Genomic DNA, 17,775 nt, shown 5'->3' with positions numbered 1-17,775 from the left:
GGGAGGCTGGGACGGGGGCTGGCTGGCAGGCAGGCAGGCAAGCAGCTGCCGAAATTGGCATGGAAAGAGGGGGGAGGGGGTGGAAGGGCCGCCGCCGCTCTCACTCCGCAGTCACTCCGGATCAGATCGCGGTGCTTGCGGGTGAGAAAGCGGAAGGCGGAGAGGTCTGCGCGACCCGGAGCGGCGCGGGAAGCGCTCGCAGGGAGGCCGCGGCAGCAGCAGCAGCAGCAGCAGCGTTCCCAGAGGAGCCGGGCCCCGAGCACGGGGCCACCCTCGCCGGGCCTCCTCGGGAGTCGGCGCCACTGGCGGTCACTCCCGAAACTATGTCGCTGCCTTTAAAAGTTTTGATCGCGCCAGCCAGCGAGGGGCAGAACCGGTGGTGCAAACGGAGTCGGAGTGAGGCTAGTCCTCGTGAAGGAGTGGAAGGGCCGCGGGGGGGCGGCGAGGGAGGAGAGAGGAGGCGGTGGCGGTGGCGGTGGCGGGGCGCTCCGCGGCAGGGGCGGGTCTCGGCCCGGCCCCGCTCCTCCTCCTCCTCCTCCTGGCTGAAGATGGCGGCGGCGGCGGCGGCCTCGCGGGCTTGTGGGCTGCTTCGTGGCTCCGGTAGGGTCCGCGGCGGGCGCAGGCGGGCTCCCGGCTTCGTAGAGGCGCGGGGGGACGGACGCGCCCACCGGGCCTCCGTGGCGCCCACCGGGCCTCCCTGGCGCTCCCCTCTGCGGCGCGCGGCCGGTGCCCCCTCAGCCCCCCGCCCCGCCGCCAGACTTGCGAGCGGCGGGGGTCGCTCTGCAAAGGAGCCCATCGCAGGGCCTCGGGCCTGCCGCCGCCGCCGCCGCAGGGCACTTCTGGGCGGGCCGAGCCCCGTCCTCGCCGGTGCGGTGCGCGCACAGAGCAGCCTTCGCCAACCCGGGTTGGACCCCCTGCTAAACCAACTTAAGTCCCATTAATTTCAGTGGGTCTCCTCTAAGCAGGGCTAACGTTGGATGCAACCCCGAGGGAAGGGGCTTGCAGCCGCCCCGCCCCCCCCCCATCCGAAGGGCGCCCGGTTGGCGGAGGCTTCCGTAAAGGGTCGCAACCTAAAGCCTATCTGCTTAAGCCCCCCCCCCCCGCAGGGTTTAAGGCCGGCTGCCAACAGCCCCCAAGTGAAGGTGACAATGGCGCGGGCAAAGTGCACGAAGCAGCCGCCGCCGCCGCAGCAGCAGCCGCGGCCCCAATCCAAAGCCGCGGCCCCAGCACAGCCTCCAGCCAACTTCGAAGCTCTGCCCTCTCCTTTGCTTTCCGGCCCTAGCGCGGAAGGGGCATTCTGCACACGCTCAACGGCGCCTTCCTTTTAGTCACCAGTAGGGTGTACAACACAACTGGTGCTTGCTTGGAATTAAGCTGCTTTGTGTTGTTACTTATTTGTACCAGATTACAATTAACATCTTAATTAAAACAATAAAAATCACATAAACCATGACGATCCCTGGAAGGGTGCCAGTTGTTTCGTGGGCGGTGGCTGGACCTGTGTTTCTTGACCACCACCCCGCCTGCCCCGGCCCCTCATCATGCAGAAAGCAGCAGCTGCAGTCTGTGGCAAGGCAGCACTTCCCAACCGAAAGGCCGGCAGACGCTCTCTCCAGGCAGGTGGGCGGTGGCGTCTGCATCCCATTAGCAATGGCCTCTGAGCCGTGTCCCGGCACCCTCGCTCCGTCTCAGCCCGCTGGCCGTGTCGGTGACCTCTGGGTCTCTTTCAGGTCCTCTGTCTCCCTTCCACCATGGTCTGGCTGCTGCCCAGGGCCTCAGGGGCGCCCCTGTCCAGAGAAGGCTCTTCAGCAACAGCAAAATCCTCGTGGAGCTGGACGAGAGCACAGGTAACCTCCGCCCCTGCGTTTGCTCTGGCCTTTGGCGCAGAGTGAAGAACGAGGGGGCGCACTGAGAAAGCCGCCACCCCAAGGGCAGGACACCCCAAGGACATGGCTGTATAAATAACCCGCCACGGGACAGGCTCTGTCCTCAGGTTTGTCCCTCGTTGGGTCGTGGGCCTTTGCTACTTGTGGGAGAGGAAAAGAAACCGCACCCAGCCATTGCCCAATCTTACACAAGGCCCCAAATATCCTCCAACCGCCTCCCTCTTCCTCTCATTCTAATTGTTTGCTCCTGGTATTGGGGGCAGCTCACAAATGTCACTTAAAACAATTTACAATCCATTAAATATAAATACCAAATGGGGGGGGGGGAACCAAAATGAAATGAAGAAATTAAAATAACAGCTAGCAGGACCAGTAACTGTTCATAGATCTGTTCTTTATGATTTTTTCTTAACTTGAGATTGTGCATGGCAGGGTGAGGGGGAAAAGGGCGGTGAAGTGCAGGACAGCGCTGCGGAAGGTGCGTCCCCCACCCCGGTCTCGTGGGTAAATGTCCAGTCTTGGCTCTGATTCCTTTATTTGATGGATTGATTGATGGATTAAGTAATCAATTAACTACATTTATAACTCACTTCAAGTTTTCTAAACGGTATGTAAAAATGCAGTACAATGCCATAATTAAATTCTGTGGGTTATTCCTGTGCACGGAAGGTGATATGGCCTTCCTGGGGTGCTTGTTAGAAATAGTGCGTTTTCAGCGGGCGCCGGAGGCCCAGGGGCAAGAGGGGCGCACCTGCCTAGCTTGGACTCCTTGCGCTTGCTCTGCAGGGGTGGCGGTGATGAAGATGAAGAGCCCGCCCGTCAACAGCCTCAGCCTGGAGCTCCTCACGGAGTTTTCGATCGGCCTGGAGAAGCTGGAGAACAACAAGGCCTGCCGAGGCCTCATCCTGACCTCGGTACGGGGACTGTCTGGAGAACCATCCCTTGGGCAACTGGGCTGGTTTAGCTGGGCTCGAGTCTAGGGGTACAGGGGGTGGGGGTGAGGGTGGGCTGCCACCCAGAGGAAGTCAAACCTGCCAGGGCCCGGTGACACTGAGGACACTTTGCCCAGGGTCCCCTCGACCTTGGAGCCGGCCAGCGCTTCTACACAGTGTATCCTGGGCCTCACGGGCCCCTCGGCTGGCGCTTGAGGACGTCTTCAGTGGCACATTCCTTTGGGAAGGATGGCTGGGGCAGATTATGCCTCTTAATTGATAAATAAAAAATTGACCTGCCTTTCCCAAGCAGGCGCCTTCTGGATGTGTTGGACTACAACTCCTATCGCCCCAGCCAGAGCTGGTTGGGGATGATGGGAGTTTTAGTCTAACGCATCTGGATGGGGACGGCTGGGCTAGGCGGCCTGCAGGGCTTTTCACCGTGGGGGAGGGAGGCGCCTCGCCGCCAACGACGGGAGACCTACCTTCCTTCCTTCCTTCCCTCCCTCCCTCCCTCTCTCTCTCCAGGCTGCCCCACAGATCTTCTCGGCCGGGCTGGACATCACCGAGATGTGTGGCAAGAGCAACGAGCACTACGCCCAGTTCTGGAAGGCCGTGCAGGAGATGTGGCTGGGGCTGTACAGCTCCAACCTGGTGACCATCGCAGCGGTCAATGCAAGTCCTGCCCCCCAGCGCCTTCACGTGTGCTCATCAGGCCATCCAGGCAGCAGCGGGCACGTCCCCACACGGTTAAGGGTCCGGCCCCAGGCGTGTTTAGGCAGGGGAAAGGCCTGCCACTCCCAGCCAGTGCTTCGGTCGTGGCAGGACTCTGCAGGACTGAAAGGGCCGGGGTGTGTGTGGCTTATTTATGGATAAGTTGATTACCTTTCCACATCGTCCAATAGCCAAAGCTCTCTGGGCAGGTCACAAACTAAACCATAGTCAAAAAAGCAAAGTTACCGTAAAAACCAGCAGCAGTTCAAGGTCTAAAAAGTTCCCTAGGGAGGCTGTGGTCTCTCCCACACTAGAGGCCTTCAAGAGGCAGCTGGACAGCCGTCTCTCAAGGATGCTTTAGGGTGGATTCCAGCATTGAGCAGGGGGTGGGACTCGATGGCCTTGTAGGCCCCTTCCCACTCTGCTATTCTAGGATTCGAAGTGCTAACAATAGTGCCAGTTAACGCAGTTTGGGCATGCTGTTGTCATGGAAACCTTTGGAGGGGCTGAGCAAGGGTGGGGGCCGAGAGGCACGGCTGGGGTGGGGGCCAAGCGAAACACTCTGTCCTCTGCTCACTTCCAGGGTTCCAGCCCTGCCGGTGGCTGCCTTATGGCCGTGTCGTGTGACTACAGGATCATGGCCGAGAATCCCAAGTACAGCATTGGGCTGAATGAGACGAGGCTGGGGATTGTGGCCCCTTTCTGGTGAGGAGGAGGAGGGGCAGTGTGTGTGAGGGGCACTGCCCATAGCTGGTTCGGAGGCTTCTGTGAGCAGACACGCCCCGGCCCTTGTTTTGCTCGCCAGCCTGTCGCTCGCCTTCCCCAATCCGGTGGCCTCCAGATGTCTTGGACTACAACTCCCAGCATGCTGTCGTTTGGTGCCCCCTGCCTGACGGTGTCTCCTTTGCTGGCAGGTTTAAAGACACCATGGTGAACACGGTGGGCCACCGGGCCACGGAGCGATCCCTGCAGCTGGGGCTCCTCTACCCTCCCCCGGATGCCCTGAGAGTTGGCCTCGTGGACGAGGTGGTGCCTGAAGGGAAGGTGCAGGCCGTGGCTGCCGAGGCGATGGCCCAGTGGCTGGCCATTCCAGGTGAGGCCAGCACCCGACAAGCCCCCGGGCCCCAAGGAGGCAGCCAGCACGGTGCCCTCCAGGTGTTTTTGGACTGCAACACCCATCAGCCCCAGACAGCATGGCAGTAGCCAGGAATCGTGGGCGTAGTAGTCCAAAACATTGGCAGGCACCAGGTTTGGGGAGGCTGGGCTGCCCCCTAGAGCCCCGGCCTCTGCCGCCTTCAACTCTCCCAGCCCTAGAGGGGGTGTATTGAGGGAGGGGTCTCCAGCCGAGGCAGGTACTGGTGGGGAGAGCCCCGGCCTGCCCCGCTCCTCTCTGAAAGCGGGCCAGGCAGGGGTCTGGATCCAACGCACTGCCTGTCCTTGGTGCCCTAGACCATGCCCGCCAGCTCTCCAAATCCCTCATGCGGAAGCCCACCGTGGACCGGCTGCTGGCGCATCGCGAGGCCGACATCCAGAACTTTGTGCGCTTCGTCTCCCGGGACGCCATCCAGAAGTCCCTGCAGGGGTACATGGAGCGGCTGAAACACAGGAAAGCCTGAGCGGGGGGCGGGGAGGGGGGGCTCCAGGCTCCGGGGGGGGTTGCTGCTCCTGGTCTCGGCCAGTGGCCCCCGTGGGTCCTGCCGCCTCCGGTGCCTTTTGCACGCAGCGCCCCATTGTTGTTTTGGCTACTGAAGCGGAGGGGTGGCTGGGGAGGCTAGGGGGGAGGCGGCTCCGTGCTGCCCCCGTCTGTGCCTCCTGGATCCTCCAGGATCCCTGCTCTGTCCAGGAAAAGCTGGACTTTGCAAAATGTGAACTTCCAATAAATGGTTCGAACAGCTGCTCGTCTCCTGCTGTCCGCAGCATCAGCTGCTTCTTCCTGCTCCGGCAGGCCCTGATTCCTCGCTGAGCCAGGCCCACTGAGGACGCCCCACCCCCACCCCTGCGCAACTGGCCTCCTTGGGCCCCTTCCCCACTCCTGCCGTCGCGGTCACCCTGCGCCATCCCCGGTTGCTTCTGGCGGCTGGGAGAGCACCATGCGTGCCTGCTCAGCACTGCAGGGGGAGGGGGCATGGCAGCACATGGCATGGCAGAGCCAGGCGCAGGTGGCAGGCCCAAAGGTGGCCGCTTGGCAGGCAGGCCTCGCTGGCAAAGCGTGTCTCCATCACTAGTTCAGAGGAGTCCGTGGTGGAGCCCGGCCTCCTCATCGGCACCCAAGGGAGCCCGCCGTCTGCAGCCATTGACATCTTCTTCTACAGCAGCCTCCCCCAAGCTGGTGCCCTCCAGATGTGGTGGAGTACCCCTGGGAGTTGCAATTTACACATCTGGAGGGCACTCAGTTGGGGGAGGCTCTTGTGTCCCGTACTGCGCAGGCTGCTGGTTTAAATTGGGACTTGAGTTTGGGCACAAGCAGCTGCTTGGTAGAATAAGAGAAGGGGCCTTCCCGCATTCAGTGGGGCAGCCGCCCCGCCTCTTGCCTCTAATGTAGAAGCTGAAATGGCCGGGGGCCCAGGACCCGGAGCCAGGTGCCGTCCAGATGAGCCTGGGCCACCCAGGAACCCGCCTTTGGGTGATACTGGCCGGCCAGAGGCTCCGTCAGGCTCTGGGGCGGCATCTTGCTCCATCCAGCCCTGGGATAGGGGAAAGCCCAGCCAGCGAGGGCCCCAGTTCCGTCCTGCTTAGGGATCCCTCTCGGCCCCCTTCCTCTAGACACTTGGAACTCCGGAGCTACGATCCTGTGTGCCTGTGAAGCTGCACCTTCGTTTTGATCAGATTGGCCGCTCACTTGTAGGAGACAAAATTGGCCTTCCCTTGCAGCTTGACTCACTTACTTGATCCCATCAAAGTCTATTTGTTCTGCAGGGCATCTGCTCTCTGCTTGTGGCCCATTAAACTTCTGGCGTATTCTGGGTTGACCTGAGCCCAGGTGGGTGGTTTTATCTTTCAAGACAGGAGCCTGGGCGGTTTCATTTATGCATTTATTATCTCTGCCTACGTCGCATGACTTCCTGCAAGGGCTGTGTGCGTGGTTCCACCCACTCACTCACCCACCATTTTATCTGTGCAACAACCACATGAGGTAGGTTAGGCTGAAAGAGGAGCACTACTGGAATGCTGAGAAGAAGGCGTTGTGGGGGTGCTCACAGTTCGAGTGGCCGCCCCGCCCCGCCCCGCCGTTTCCTGGAAGGCCGAAACAACAGTGCTTTGCCCAAGAGCCTCAGCCTGTGGCAAAGGAGGGGGGCGGGGTGGTTCTGAGCTCCAAAACACAGAGCCACAATTTTGGACACCCGTTTCACAGAAAGCAAAGGAAGGCGGCTCAGAGACCCGTCACTTGGCCAAGAATGCTGGGAAGGGCCCAGAGGCATGCTGGGAAATGAAGATGGCCCTGGAGGCTGGTGTGTTGCTTTGCAGCATGTCAGCCTCCCCGTGTAAAAGTAATCCTAATTTTAAAACCGCTGAAAAGATAAAATGTAAACTGAGGCGCAAAAAGCCCGGTGGGCACCAGGTTGGAGACCCCCGGAATAGGCAGTGCTGGCCTGGAAGTGCACATGGCCTGGTGATGGGGAGCAAGCCGGCTGCTTCAGTCCATGGATGACGCACCCAACGGTCTGGCCATGCAGTCGCGAGGTGGGATCCTGCACAGCAGTGGCAGGCCTTGCTGCTGCAGCAAGAGGTGCCCGCAGCCTGCCCTGCGGGGGGGAAGGTGTAGCAGGGCTGGGAAGTTGCGTCAGCGAGACTTCAGCGTCACCTCCACGGGGAAATGGTCGCTGACGGCCAGAGCCTGCAAGGAAGAAGGGAACGGGGGCTCAGAGCAGGGCCTCTTCCTTTTTCCTTTGCATGGGCAAAGGCGGCCAGCCTGAATCCTCTTGCCTGGGAGTGAGCTCCATTGAACTCCGTCTGAGACTGCGCCTGGCTCAACTCGATTTTGTCTGCATTAAACATGTTAAGGTCTACATCACCTCTTTAAACTAAAACCACGATCCTCTTTGAAACACATTGGCTTAAAACCTGCTTTTCGAGCCGGAGGGTTTGGAGGATGCTCCCAGGCAATTTAAAAGCCTTATTTAGTTGTAAACAGGCTCCTTTTTGTTTTTCCAGCAGTCAATTAATATGCAAGATTGTTCAGAAAATGCATGAATTAGAAAGCTGGAAAAGCGCTTTAATCCAATGACTTAAACTGCCTCTGTGTGTATGTGTGTGCGTGAGAGAGAGACCGAGAGGGAGAGAGAGATTTACCTCCTCTTGGCTCAGCTTGAAAGCACTTTGGAAGTCAAACACTTTGGCAGACTTGGGCTCGATCCACTTCCTCAGCTTTGAGCCACACACGACAATCCTAGGGCACAAGAAGCCGGAGATGGAGCAGCCCTCTTTGGGGATCCATCCCGGGGATCCTGGAGAGGCCGGTGCAGACGCTGCGCAGTTTTCCAAGGACACGGAAGGGACGGCGGAGAGGCCGCTGGATAGCGTCCGGGGCCAAGGCTGCCCTCGCTCCTCGGCCACCTGGCCACGGCCAGCTGCCCCCTCTCCCCCCTCACCTGTCATAGGCGCAGTCGGAGTGTCCCACAGTGGTGTCCGCGGTGTCCGAGATGAGCCAATGGAAAACCTCGCTGGTGCGCAGGCGGATGGAGGCCCAGGCCTTTTTCCCCACGTAGTTGCAGTCGGCATTGAAGTCCCCCAGGAACATGATGTTCTGCCGAGACAAGTAGAGCGCTGTGACAGGGCGAAAGGGCCGCGCGTGCTCTCCAGCCGTGGGAGGTCAGCTGGGATCACAAGCTGGTCTGACGTCGCATTTCTGAGTACCCTGCTGGGTAAGACCAACGTGGGCCCAGTATTGTGTGTCCATTAGTGGACAGCCAGGTGCTAGTAGGATAGGTGGTACGTCACATTCGCTTCATGCAGATTCGTTCCCTTTTAGCACTCTATAGCCACATCTCCAATCGGCACGAAAACGTGACAGAATTTTTTAAGGGCACAACATTTCCATGTGAAGATTAATCGATCAAAAGTTTGGTTTTGGCTAAGAAGGTATGATACTTTTTAAAATTATTTTTAATATAAGTACTCAGAAAAACGGCAGAGGTCAAGCGGCACCCTAAGCCAGTGAAGCGTTTTGTGGCACCATAAAGACTAGCGGCTCTGTTCTGGCTCTGCCGGCCTTCAAGGTGCCACAAGACCCTTCCTTGCTTTTGCGGCAACAGACCAACGTGGCTGGCCCTCTGGGCATCTTAAAAGGCCCTTTTTTCTTGCTAGAGAAGGATCAGGAGGACACAACAGAGGCGTCTTGCTTCAAGATGGCTGCCTTTATCCGTATACAATTCCAAGCAGATTTAGGGTGCAATTCTACGCATGTTTAGATGGGGGGGAGGGGGAGGCCTGCAACTCCCAGCATGGCCAGCCAGCGCCAGGGTGTGACCCTGCGTAGGTCAAGGCCGGCCAAGCAGCTGCTGCTTGTCTCCCCCTCCCTCTGGGCCCTGCTGCTTACATCGCTGCCCCATCTGTCAATGATCTTCAAGTAGACGTCGTAGAGGGCATCGATTTCTGCCACTGCCTCACTGGGAGGGGTGTGGAGGGGAACCAGGATCAGCTCGTCTTCCTCTGCAAAAGAACCAGGGTTAGCACAGCAAGCAGCAGCCGCCCTTCCCATTCCCTGGCAGAACCAGATGTCACAGGAGGAGCAGTCCCATTCTGAAGTGCAGTCCGCATGGCCACGCCCCCAAGGAGAGTCCAAAAATGATTGTAAATGGTTTTGACTTATTTCCAAGGGCAGCTCGGAAGGTGGCAACAAAGGACAGGGCCTTCTCGGTAGTGGCTTCCCAATTTGGAATGATCTCTCCAAGGAGGCCCACCTGTTACCTTTTCGGTGCCAGGTTAGGACCTTCTCTCGGGAGACCTTGGGAAGGGAGCAGGAATTCTCCCCTCGGACACCCCCCACCTTGCTTTCTCCCTCCCTCAACTGGGCTTAGATTTCCCGCTCTGCCTGCCCATCCTGTTCCTGGTCCCATTGGCCCATCTGAGCTTTGATTCCAGCTCTGCCCTCCAATTAATTGATCTGATTTGTACTCTGCCTTTATACTAAAAAAAATGGTAGGCAAGGCGGCTCTTGAATCCCCCCTCGCCCCGCCCCAGCAAAAGATGCCCAAGGGTGGCCTCTTATGGTGGGTGGGCCCTGGGGAGCAAAGCGCCCCTTTGGCTCTGCTAACTTGAGTCTGAAGCAGAGAACTTCACGATGAAGGGCGCTCTGCTGAAGGCGTTGTCTTTGTTTGGGTACTGGTACTTGTCCACGAGAGAGACACTCTCTGTCCTGGAGAGAAAGCAAAGGGAACAGGTGTCAGCAGAAGAAGTAGCCCAACGCGTGGGCAAGGGCGTAGCTGTGACCTCTCTTGGCTAGCAGCGCTCATGCTGCCTCGTGCCCTTCACAGGACCAGCGTGCGTGTCTAGGCAGGGCATTTTCTGACCAGGGGTGGTGCGTGGGGGAGTCTGGCGTGGGCTGGGTCAGCCCTGTGGGCCTCCTCACTCGGCCTGCCCTGGCTGGCCACCATGGCTCTCCAGCACCCCAGGCAAAGAGGAGAGCCTCCCCCAGGCCTGCCCGGAGTTGCCGGGGCTTGGGCTCCAGCCGCCTGAGTGCAAAGCAGATGCTCAGCCACTGAGCCACGGCCCTGTCAGGCGGGGCTTGCCACGTTGCACTGCTGAAAGTTGGGCTGCTTGCCTTGCCGTCTGAACAAGTGCATCTTGTTGCACTCTCCCTAAAGGATCGGGTCCATAGTTTGGGGGTGCTCTTGGACCCAGAACTGTCACTTGCGGCACAGGTGAACTCAGTGGCAAAGAGCACCTTTTATCAGCTTAGGTTGATATACCAACTACGCCCTTATCTGGACAGAGATAGCCTAGCTACAGTTATCCATGTTCTGATAAATTCATTTGGATTACTGCAATGCGTTATACGTGGGGCTGCCTTTGAAAATGGTCCGGAAACTTCAGCTGGTACAAAACAGGGCAGCCCGCCTACTAACAGGGACTGGCCAGTGAGATCATATCACACCAGTCCTTCTACAACTTCATTGGCTGCCGGTCCAGGTCCGGGCCAGATTCAAAGTTCTGGTATTAACATTTAAAGCCCTAAACGGTTTGGGGCCAGGTTATTTGAAGGAACGCCTCCTCCCATATGTGCCTGCCCGGACCTTAAGATCATCCACAGGGGCCCTTCTCCGTGAGCCCCTGCCGAAGGAAGTGAGGCAGGTGGCTACTAGGAGGAGGGCTTTCTCTGCTGTGGCACCCTGGCTGTGGAACGAGCTCCCCAGAGAGGTTTGCTTGGCGCCTACATTGTTTTCCTTTCGTCGCCAGCTGAATACCTTTTTATTTTCTCAGTATTTTAACACCTAATTTAACTTAAATTTAAACTTTGCTGTTTTAATCTCATATTTTAACCTATATTAATTTTTGCTGTGTGGTTTTATTCTGGTTGTGCTTTTTATATTGTATTTTGTATTTGTGTTTTAAATTTGTTGGTTGTTTTTATGCTCTTCATGGTTTTAATTTTTGTGAACTGCCCAGAAAGCTTCAGCTATTGGGCGGTATAAAAATGTAATAAATAAATAAGTCTTTACTGGGGGGAAACTTCCATTGGATCTGGTGGGGCTTAAAAGCACCAGATTGGAGCCAGTACCTGTAGAGGAAGAGGTACATCTCCTTGTAGTTCTCTCGACCCAGGGACTCGCTGATCACGTAGTCATAAGGGTGCTTGGAGGCGCTGCGAGGCAAGGAAAAGGGGGCCATCAGGAGGAGCAGGGAGGGAGGGAGGGAGGGAGGGGGGCACACCGGTCTGTGGAATTTGGTGATGTCGTCCCGCAGGGCAGAGGCCCCCACAGGGCTCTCCTTCATCCAGCACCTCACCCTGACAGCGCTTACAATGCCTGTCCAAAAGGGCCACGATGACGCTGAGCCAAGCAGGCCCCAGGTAAAGACACCTGTCGGCCTCTGGAAGAAGGGTTGGCTGGCACGCTGCACGGGCTGGATCGCCTACTGCTTGATGGTTGAACCTGGGTGGGACAGAGATTGCACAGCTTCCCGCTCCCAAGGAAGAAAACCAGTCCCGCCAGCTCCAGATGGCACTGCGCTCTCTTCTTCTGGCCCGAGGCCATTCTGAGGCACCTTTCTCTGCCTCCCTTCGCCCCCCCACCCCCACTGCCCTGCGAAGTTCTCGTGGGTGTTACCTGTTGAGCTGCTTCATCAATTCAGTGACAGCACTGAGGTCGGAGTCCCGCACCTCTTGCACCAAGGCGATGTCATACCGAGACAGGATCTGGAATGAGCCCACGCCCGGAGGAGCCACGTCAGGGGAGCCCTGCACTGGATCAGACGGGCGGTCCGTCCTCCGACTCCCCACAGTGGCCAGCCAGGAGGGCCCCTGGGCAAGGCACCCTCCACGGGCTGCTCCCTCCCTCCCTCCCTCCCTCCCTCTGGCATGGGGGCCAGGCGTTCACTTCCTGCTGTGGGGGCCGTGGATTTGGGAAGCCCTGTTCTCACCTTGACAATAATTTTTGAGATCCCCTCATCAGACAGTTTGCTGTCTCCAAAGCTCTGGATGTTGAAGGCGCAGATGCGTAACGGTGTGGACGCCTGCAGCAGCGAAGCCAGGCAGGAGACAACCAGCGGCAGCTTCATGGCCCTTTCCCTGAAGGGGAGAGAGGTGCGTTTGGAGGGTGCACTGGGGCAGCCCTATGCTTTGCTGCCACGTCTGCCTGCCACGTCTCCCCAGCACTACAAGGCGGAGCCCACAGCAGCCCCTCGCTATAACAAAGCACCAACAATCCTGAATAACATTCCATCCCGTTTGTCCGCCACATAACACCCAAAGAACAATAACTGGTCCATCCTGCAAGAAACAATGCAAATACAGATGAATACAAAAACCGAATTCAAAAATAATTCCCCCAAATTATTTTTGTATTATTTCTTTTTTTAAAAATTCTTTTTATTAACTTTTACAACAGTTAACAAAAATAAAGAAACATAATACATAAACATAAAATAGCATTTGTATAATATATTCAAACTTAGTCTATTAAACATATTCATGCTGAACATAAAAGTGCACCCCCCACCTTAGGATCTCATTCCTGTTTCCAGAAACTCATAGTTTCTTCTGATGGTTGTTTCCCGCTTCCCTTAGAAAACACAAATACTAAGAACTTTTTCCAAATTCCCTCAAAATCGTTCTTTTTTACTATACCTCTTTTCATTTTAATATTACATGTCAATTTATCATTAATAGCAATATCCCACACTTCTTTATACCATTCTTCAATACAATAATCTCCTTGTGTCTTCCAGTTCCTAGCTACGATTAACCTTGCAGCTGTCAGCAAATTCGTTATCAGTTTTGTATTATTTCTTGCAAGGAACCCAAAGTGGCTAACATGGGCTTCCTCCGCCTCTTCTCCAGTTTATCCTCACAACAACAACCCTGTGAGGTAGGCCAGGTTGAGAGCCAAGACTGGCCCAAAGTCACCCAGTGAGCCTCCTAGTTGAGCAGGGATGAGAACCCGGGTCTGCTGCGTCTCAGTCCAACTCTAACCGTGACACCGTAATTATTACAATGAAATAATCCTGAAAACAGCAGACCAGATGAATAAGAAGCAAAAGATGTAAAGTATGAATACACGTAAATTCCAAAGACACTCACAGGTCTCCAGCTAAATGTGGCAAAATAATAATAATATTAATAATAATAATAATAATAATAATAATAATAATAATAAATAAATAAATAAATAAACGAGGGCCCGGCCATTCTCTGCGAAACATTCCCCCTTCTTTTGCCCAAGGCTGCCAAGGAAGGGGCCCTGGCTCCGTGGGGCACACCCCAATTCGCATGCAGAAGGTCCCCAGTAGAGCTAAGAAGGAATCCTGGAGGGAGGGAGGGACGGAGGGACAGAGGGAGGGCACGGCTGCCGGTCCGTGTCGACAATGCTGGTCTGGATGGACCCAGGGTCCAACTCAGGATATGAACAAGGGGCACCCCACTTGCTCCCCATCTCTCAGGGCCTGGGACGGCATGCACAGCTGGGCAGGGGTGGCCGGGGCATGGAAGGGGAATTTGTTTCTGGTCAGGACCATGGAGAGTGGCAAGGGGAGCTTTAACCCTTTCCTCCCTCCCCACTGACAAGAATCCCCTGCCCCAAAGAAGCAAAGTTCCCATCGATGCCAAGGGACGCTTTCCTACTTATGGGGGCTTGTGGCAGCTATGGGTAGTTTCCGTAGCAGGTTGGTGTGTGTGTGTGTTTCATCAGGACCGTGGCACGGAGGAAAGGGTTAAACCGTCCTCTGATGAAAATTCACTCCCACAAATCCCCAGTGCATGAGCTAAAAGTCCAGAGATGGTTGCCAATGGCTCACGTAATGGCCACCGGTTGCCTAACCCCGATTGGGCTGGGTCCACCCTTCCCCTTCCAACTGGCCTTTGGGCCTTTAGTTAACAGCTTGCTCTACAAGAGTTGAGTGGGAGAATTTTTTTCCTGGCATCCAGAGGAAGCGATGAGGACAGCTTCACCTACTGAACTGCTGTGTCCCAGGCTGTTGTAAAACAGAGAAGAAGAACAGGACCAGTAGAAAAACGTTGGCAACCCTGGGAAACGGAGAAATAACACCTGCAGCCCACATTAGCCGTATCCCTGCCTTGGCCCAGGTCTTCCAAGCCTGGGCGGTGGCCGTGGGGGAGCTTCGCAGAAACCCCTCGATCAAAAGCTGAGCAGCTCTTCCAGTGAGGGAAACCAGCCGCTGATAGTGCCCTGTGAGATGGGGCCACCCACCCAGCGTGGAGATCCGGCTTCTTGCCTGCCTGCCTGCCTGCCTGCCTGCCTGCCTGCCTGGGGGAAAAGGGCGTCATGCGGATCACCCATGAAGGCATGTGGGGATTATGCACAGTCAGGGCAGCAGCAGGGCCCCGAGTGAGTTCACCGGTCGGGGAGGGGGGTCTCCAGATTGTGGTTCTGCCAGCTGTGAGGCTGTTCCCTTCTCATCACTTACGCCCTCCTGGGTGAGCAGGGGCTGATTCAGACACACGGACGTACCTGCCTCTCATCGCTCCGTAATTCACAGTTGCATCTGTGAGTCGCGTCCTTTGCCCAGAATGGTGTCAGAGGTGAGCCAAACGCCCCGCCTGTTTTGGCGCATGTCAGCCTTTGCCCGGGGTTGCCAGCAGCGAGGGATGGAGAATGCCGGTGTGAGACACTCACCTTCGGGTGGGGGGGGGGAGGATTCAGAGCACCATTGGTGGTGCCCAGAGAGGTCTGAGGGAAGCACCAGAACAGCACAACCTGTGAATGCCTTCCTTTGCCCACGGTGAGAGCTGGGTTTTGCACTGGTGGAGGGTGGGCGCTTGCAAAGTGGGTACGGGTGTTCCCTGACTTTCCCAAGAGTTCAGGGCCTGGGAACCTCTCACGGCCCACCCTGGGCACTCATGCCTCATAGCTTCCCAGGCGAAGAGGCTGGCAAGGGGCCTCTTGAGCAGGAAGCAACCAGCCAGATAGACACTGCATGACACCCAGGCCCTGGGCTGTGGCTCGCCTTCCTATCCTCACTGCTCGCCCTGCTAGGAGGATCAACGTTTCCTGGAGTTGCTGTGTCTCTTCTGAACCGAGCCAAATCCTTCACTCGGGGAGGCCAAATCCTGCTTTGCTGCTCAAACAGGAGCCAAACTTTCTCCACCTGCCCTGGCTCTCATTTATGCATAGGGGCACCCTTGCCAAGAAGGGATCTAGATTGATGAGGCCATGAGACAGTCGGGAATTCTGGGCTGCGCCTCACTGATCACGGCCCTCCACGACAGCACCCATCTCTTCTTCATGGTCATCAGGACTAGTAGCCTTCTCCTCAAGGAATTTATCCAATCCCCAAATTGGTGGCCATCGCCACATTTTGTGGTAGTGAATTCCATGGTTTAACTCTGCGATGTGTGAAGAAGTCCTTCCTTTGATCTGTCCCAAATCTCCCACCAATCAGCTTCATGGGATATGACCCCTTTGGGTTCTAGTATTTTTTTGGGGGGGGGAAGAATGTCTCCCTATACGCTTTCTCCACCCAAGACACCATTTTGTACACCTCTATCATGTCTCCCTTCAGTCACCTTTTTTCTAAGCTAAACAGTCCGACACATCACTTTTCCTCATAGGGGAGGCGCTCCAGCCCCCTGATCATTTTATTGGCCCTTTGAGGGGGCATTTTTCCAACTCTATAATTTCATTTTTTAGGTGTGAGCAGAACTGCTCACGGTATTCTAAGTGTGGTCCCACCACAGATTTGTATAAGAGCAGGATGATACTGGCACTTTTATTCCCAATTCCTTTTCTATTTGTGCCTAACACGGAGTTTGCCTTTTTCACAGCGGCTGCACCCTGGGTCAACATTTTCACCCCAGCTGTCTGTCCGCCCCAACCCCAAGATCTCTTCCTTGGTCAGTTGCCACCAGCTCAGATCCCATCAGGACATTTACGAAGTTGGGATTTATCTGGCCTGACTTTTCTAGCTCCCCTTTTAAGCCCGTGATCATCTCCACATCTTGTGGCACCAAATCCCACAACTACAAGTCAGGTGGTGAAGGACGTGTTCTGAATCTTCTGGCCACCAGCGTCACCAGGTGGCTTTGAGTTCTGATGTTCTGAGAGAGGGATAGAACACCCAACCCTCCCTCCCGACAATAAAGCAGCGGCACAAACAGCCCTTACCGCATGTTTCACTGCCAGTGAAGAGATGGTTTGGGGCGTCTTCCAGAGCCTTCCCGAACACTGGTGCTCCCCAGGTGAAGCCTCACTTTGCTACGTTGCCAGGAGAGGCAAGAAAGGAAGAGACAAACCCCGGGCCCCCACCCCAGGCAGGCCCCATCCGGCACCTGACTGCTGTTTCCCTACTCGAAGTGAAGCAAGCGCCTGTCCTCTGTGTGGGTGGGGACACTTTAATAAGCATTTTCTGAGTGTGCATTTTTAAGACCAGCATTGCAAGCTCCACCTTGGCAGAAGCTGCTGCATTGCATCACCAGGAACAACAAACTCCATGGGACGGGGAAGAAGAAGGTGCCCACCCTAGCCACCAAGAGCCCCTCTGCACCTTGGATGGCGGCCGTTTGAGTTCCTGGATCCAGCAGCTACACAACAGTTAGATATTCAACAGGGGAAGCCATTCCGAGTGTCCATGGCAAAATACATGCCTGTAGAATTTCTTCTTGTGCACACGCGCTTCCAGAAAATAGTAATGATAATGATGATAATATGGCAAAACAACAACAACCCGGTACAACATTTGGGGCTTTTTAGCTTGGAAAAAATGTGCATCTTGGGGGTCTGCAAGTCTGAATCCTCTGGCTACGAGCCAGAATTCTTTGATTAGAGGCAGTTCAGCCGAACGCTCAAAAAGGAAAAAGGCTCCAGAAAATATTTAACATATATTTATTATTTTATTATTATATAAGAATAAGGTTTCCAGTGTCAGCTCCTGAGGAAGGATTATTTTTAATCCGAAACGCCGAGCATTCTGGACACAGACGAGAATTATTAAAGATTTTAATCACTTTTATCGGCACCAGAGCTAGTCTCTCATTCCACTCCTGCACAGTGATGCCTTCTTACCCTGCCAACTACACGATTTTAGAATGGAGCAATAACAACATAATTAGCCAGTGGGATTGCTGAACGATGATGGAAGACAGGTGGGGTAGAAACTCACAGTAACCTGAAAAGCTGCTTTTGAGTAGTGAGGGGTGGTGGAATCTGCCAGGCATGCTGGGGCCGCCTGGCTGGGATGCAACATTTGGGTTAATTTAGGCTGCTGTAGGGTGTGAGGCCCTGTTTCCTGTTGATGTCCCCGAGTGGGATCGTGCCCAAAGTGGGATTAATGCAGGTGAGCAAATGATCCATCCAGGCAGGTTTGTGAAGAAAATTGGGGTGTTTGAGTAGCAGACCCAAGAGGGCCAGTCTCTGAAGGGGGCAGGAGGCCCAGCAAGTGGGGAAAAAGGGAGGGGGAAGCAAGGAAGGAAGCAAGAGGCGGTCCGAGAAGCCTGCATAAGGCTGCGGGAGGCCTGGGCGATTATCCTTTGGGTCGAAGGGTCTTGATGGATACCCTTGCTCTTGGGTAGGAATGTTCATATTTTATCCTATTTGCATCTTGCTGTTCCTCTCAGAAGCTCAGAATGGCACACG

At 55.8% G+C, this 17,775-nt stretch overlaps 2 protein-coding genes across 4 annotated transcripts; one reads left to right on the top strand and one right to left on the bottom strand.

Moving 5' to 3' along the window:
* The first annotated feature begins 44 nt into the window (after positions 1–44).
* Positions 45–5,162, top strand: ECI1 (enoyl-CoA delta isomerase 1). Of its 3 annotated transcripts, none has more exons than XM_063143207.1 (7): positions 45–141; positions 1,731–1,847; positions 2,673–2,800; positions 3,347–3,493; positions 4,116–4,237; positions 4,447–4,625; positions 4,982–5,162. In XM_063143207.1, the coding sequence occupies exons 1-7, from the start codon at positions 60–62 to the stop codon at positions 5,146–5,148; spliced, it is 942 nt and encodes a 313-aa protein (XP_062999277.1). In that variant the 5' UTR covers positions 45–59; the 3' UTR covers positions 5,149–5,162. The 3 variants fall into 3 exon arrangements, with proteins under 3 accessions (XP_062999277.1, XP_062999279.1, XP_062999278.1); XM_063143209.1 differs by lacking the exon at positions 45–141 and adding an exon at positions 499–600; XM_063143208.1 differs by lacking the exon at positions 45–141 and adding an exon at positions 1,499–1,620.
* A 1,388-nt stretch (positions 5,163–6,550) lies between these two features.
* Positions 6,551–16,525, bottom strand: DNASE1L2 (deoxyribonuclease 1 like 2). The gene is made up of 9 exons (XM_063143203.1): positions 16,309–16,525; positions 12,110–12,257; positions 11,797–11,885; positions 11,250–11,333; positions 9,787–9,887; positions 9,069–9,181; positions 8,122–8,276; positions 7,823–7,919; positions 6,551–7,367 (listed from the first exon to the last, which is right to left on the bottom strand). The coding sequence occupies exons 1-9, from the start codon at positions 16,311–16,313 to the stop codon at positions 7,314–7,316; spliced, it is 846 nt and encodes a 281-aa protein (XP_062999273.1). The 5' UTR covers positions 16,314–16,525; the 3' UTR covers positions 6,551–7,313.
* Positions 16,526–17,775: the final 1,250 nt, after the last annotated feature.

The sequence above is a fragment of the Elgaria multicarinata genome, chromosome 17 (assembly GCF_023053635.1).
Source record: "Elgaria multicarinata webbii isolate HBS135686 ecotype San Diego chromosome 17, rElgMul1.1.pri, whole genome shotgun sequence".
Taxonomy (NCBI): Eukaryota; Metazoa; Chordata; class Lepidosauria; order Squamata; family Anguidae; genus Elgaria; species Elgaria multicarinata.
This window is presented reverse-complemented; position numbering and strand designations above follow the sequence as displayed.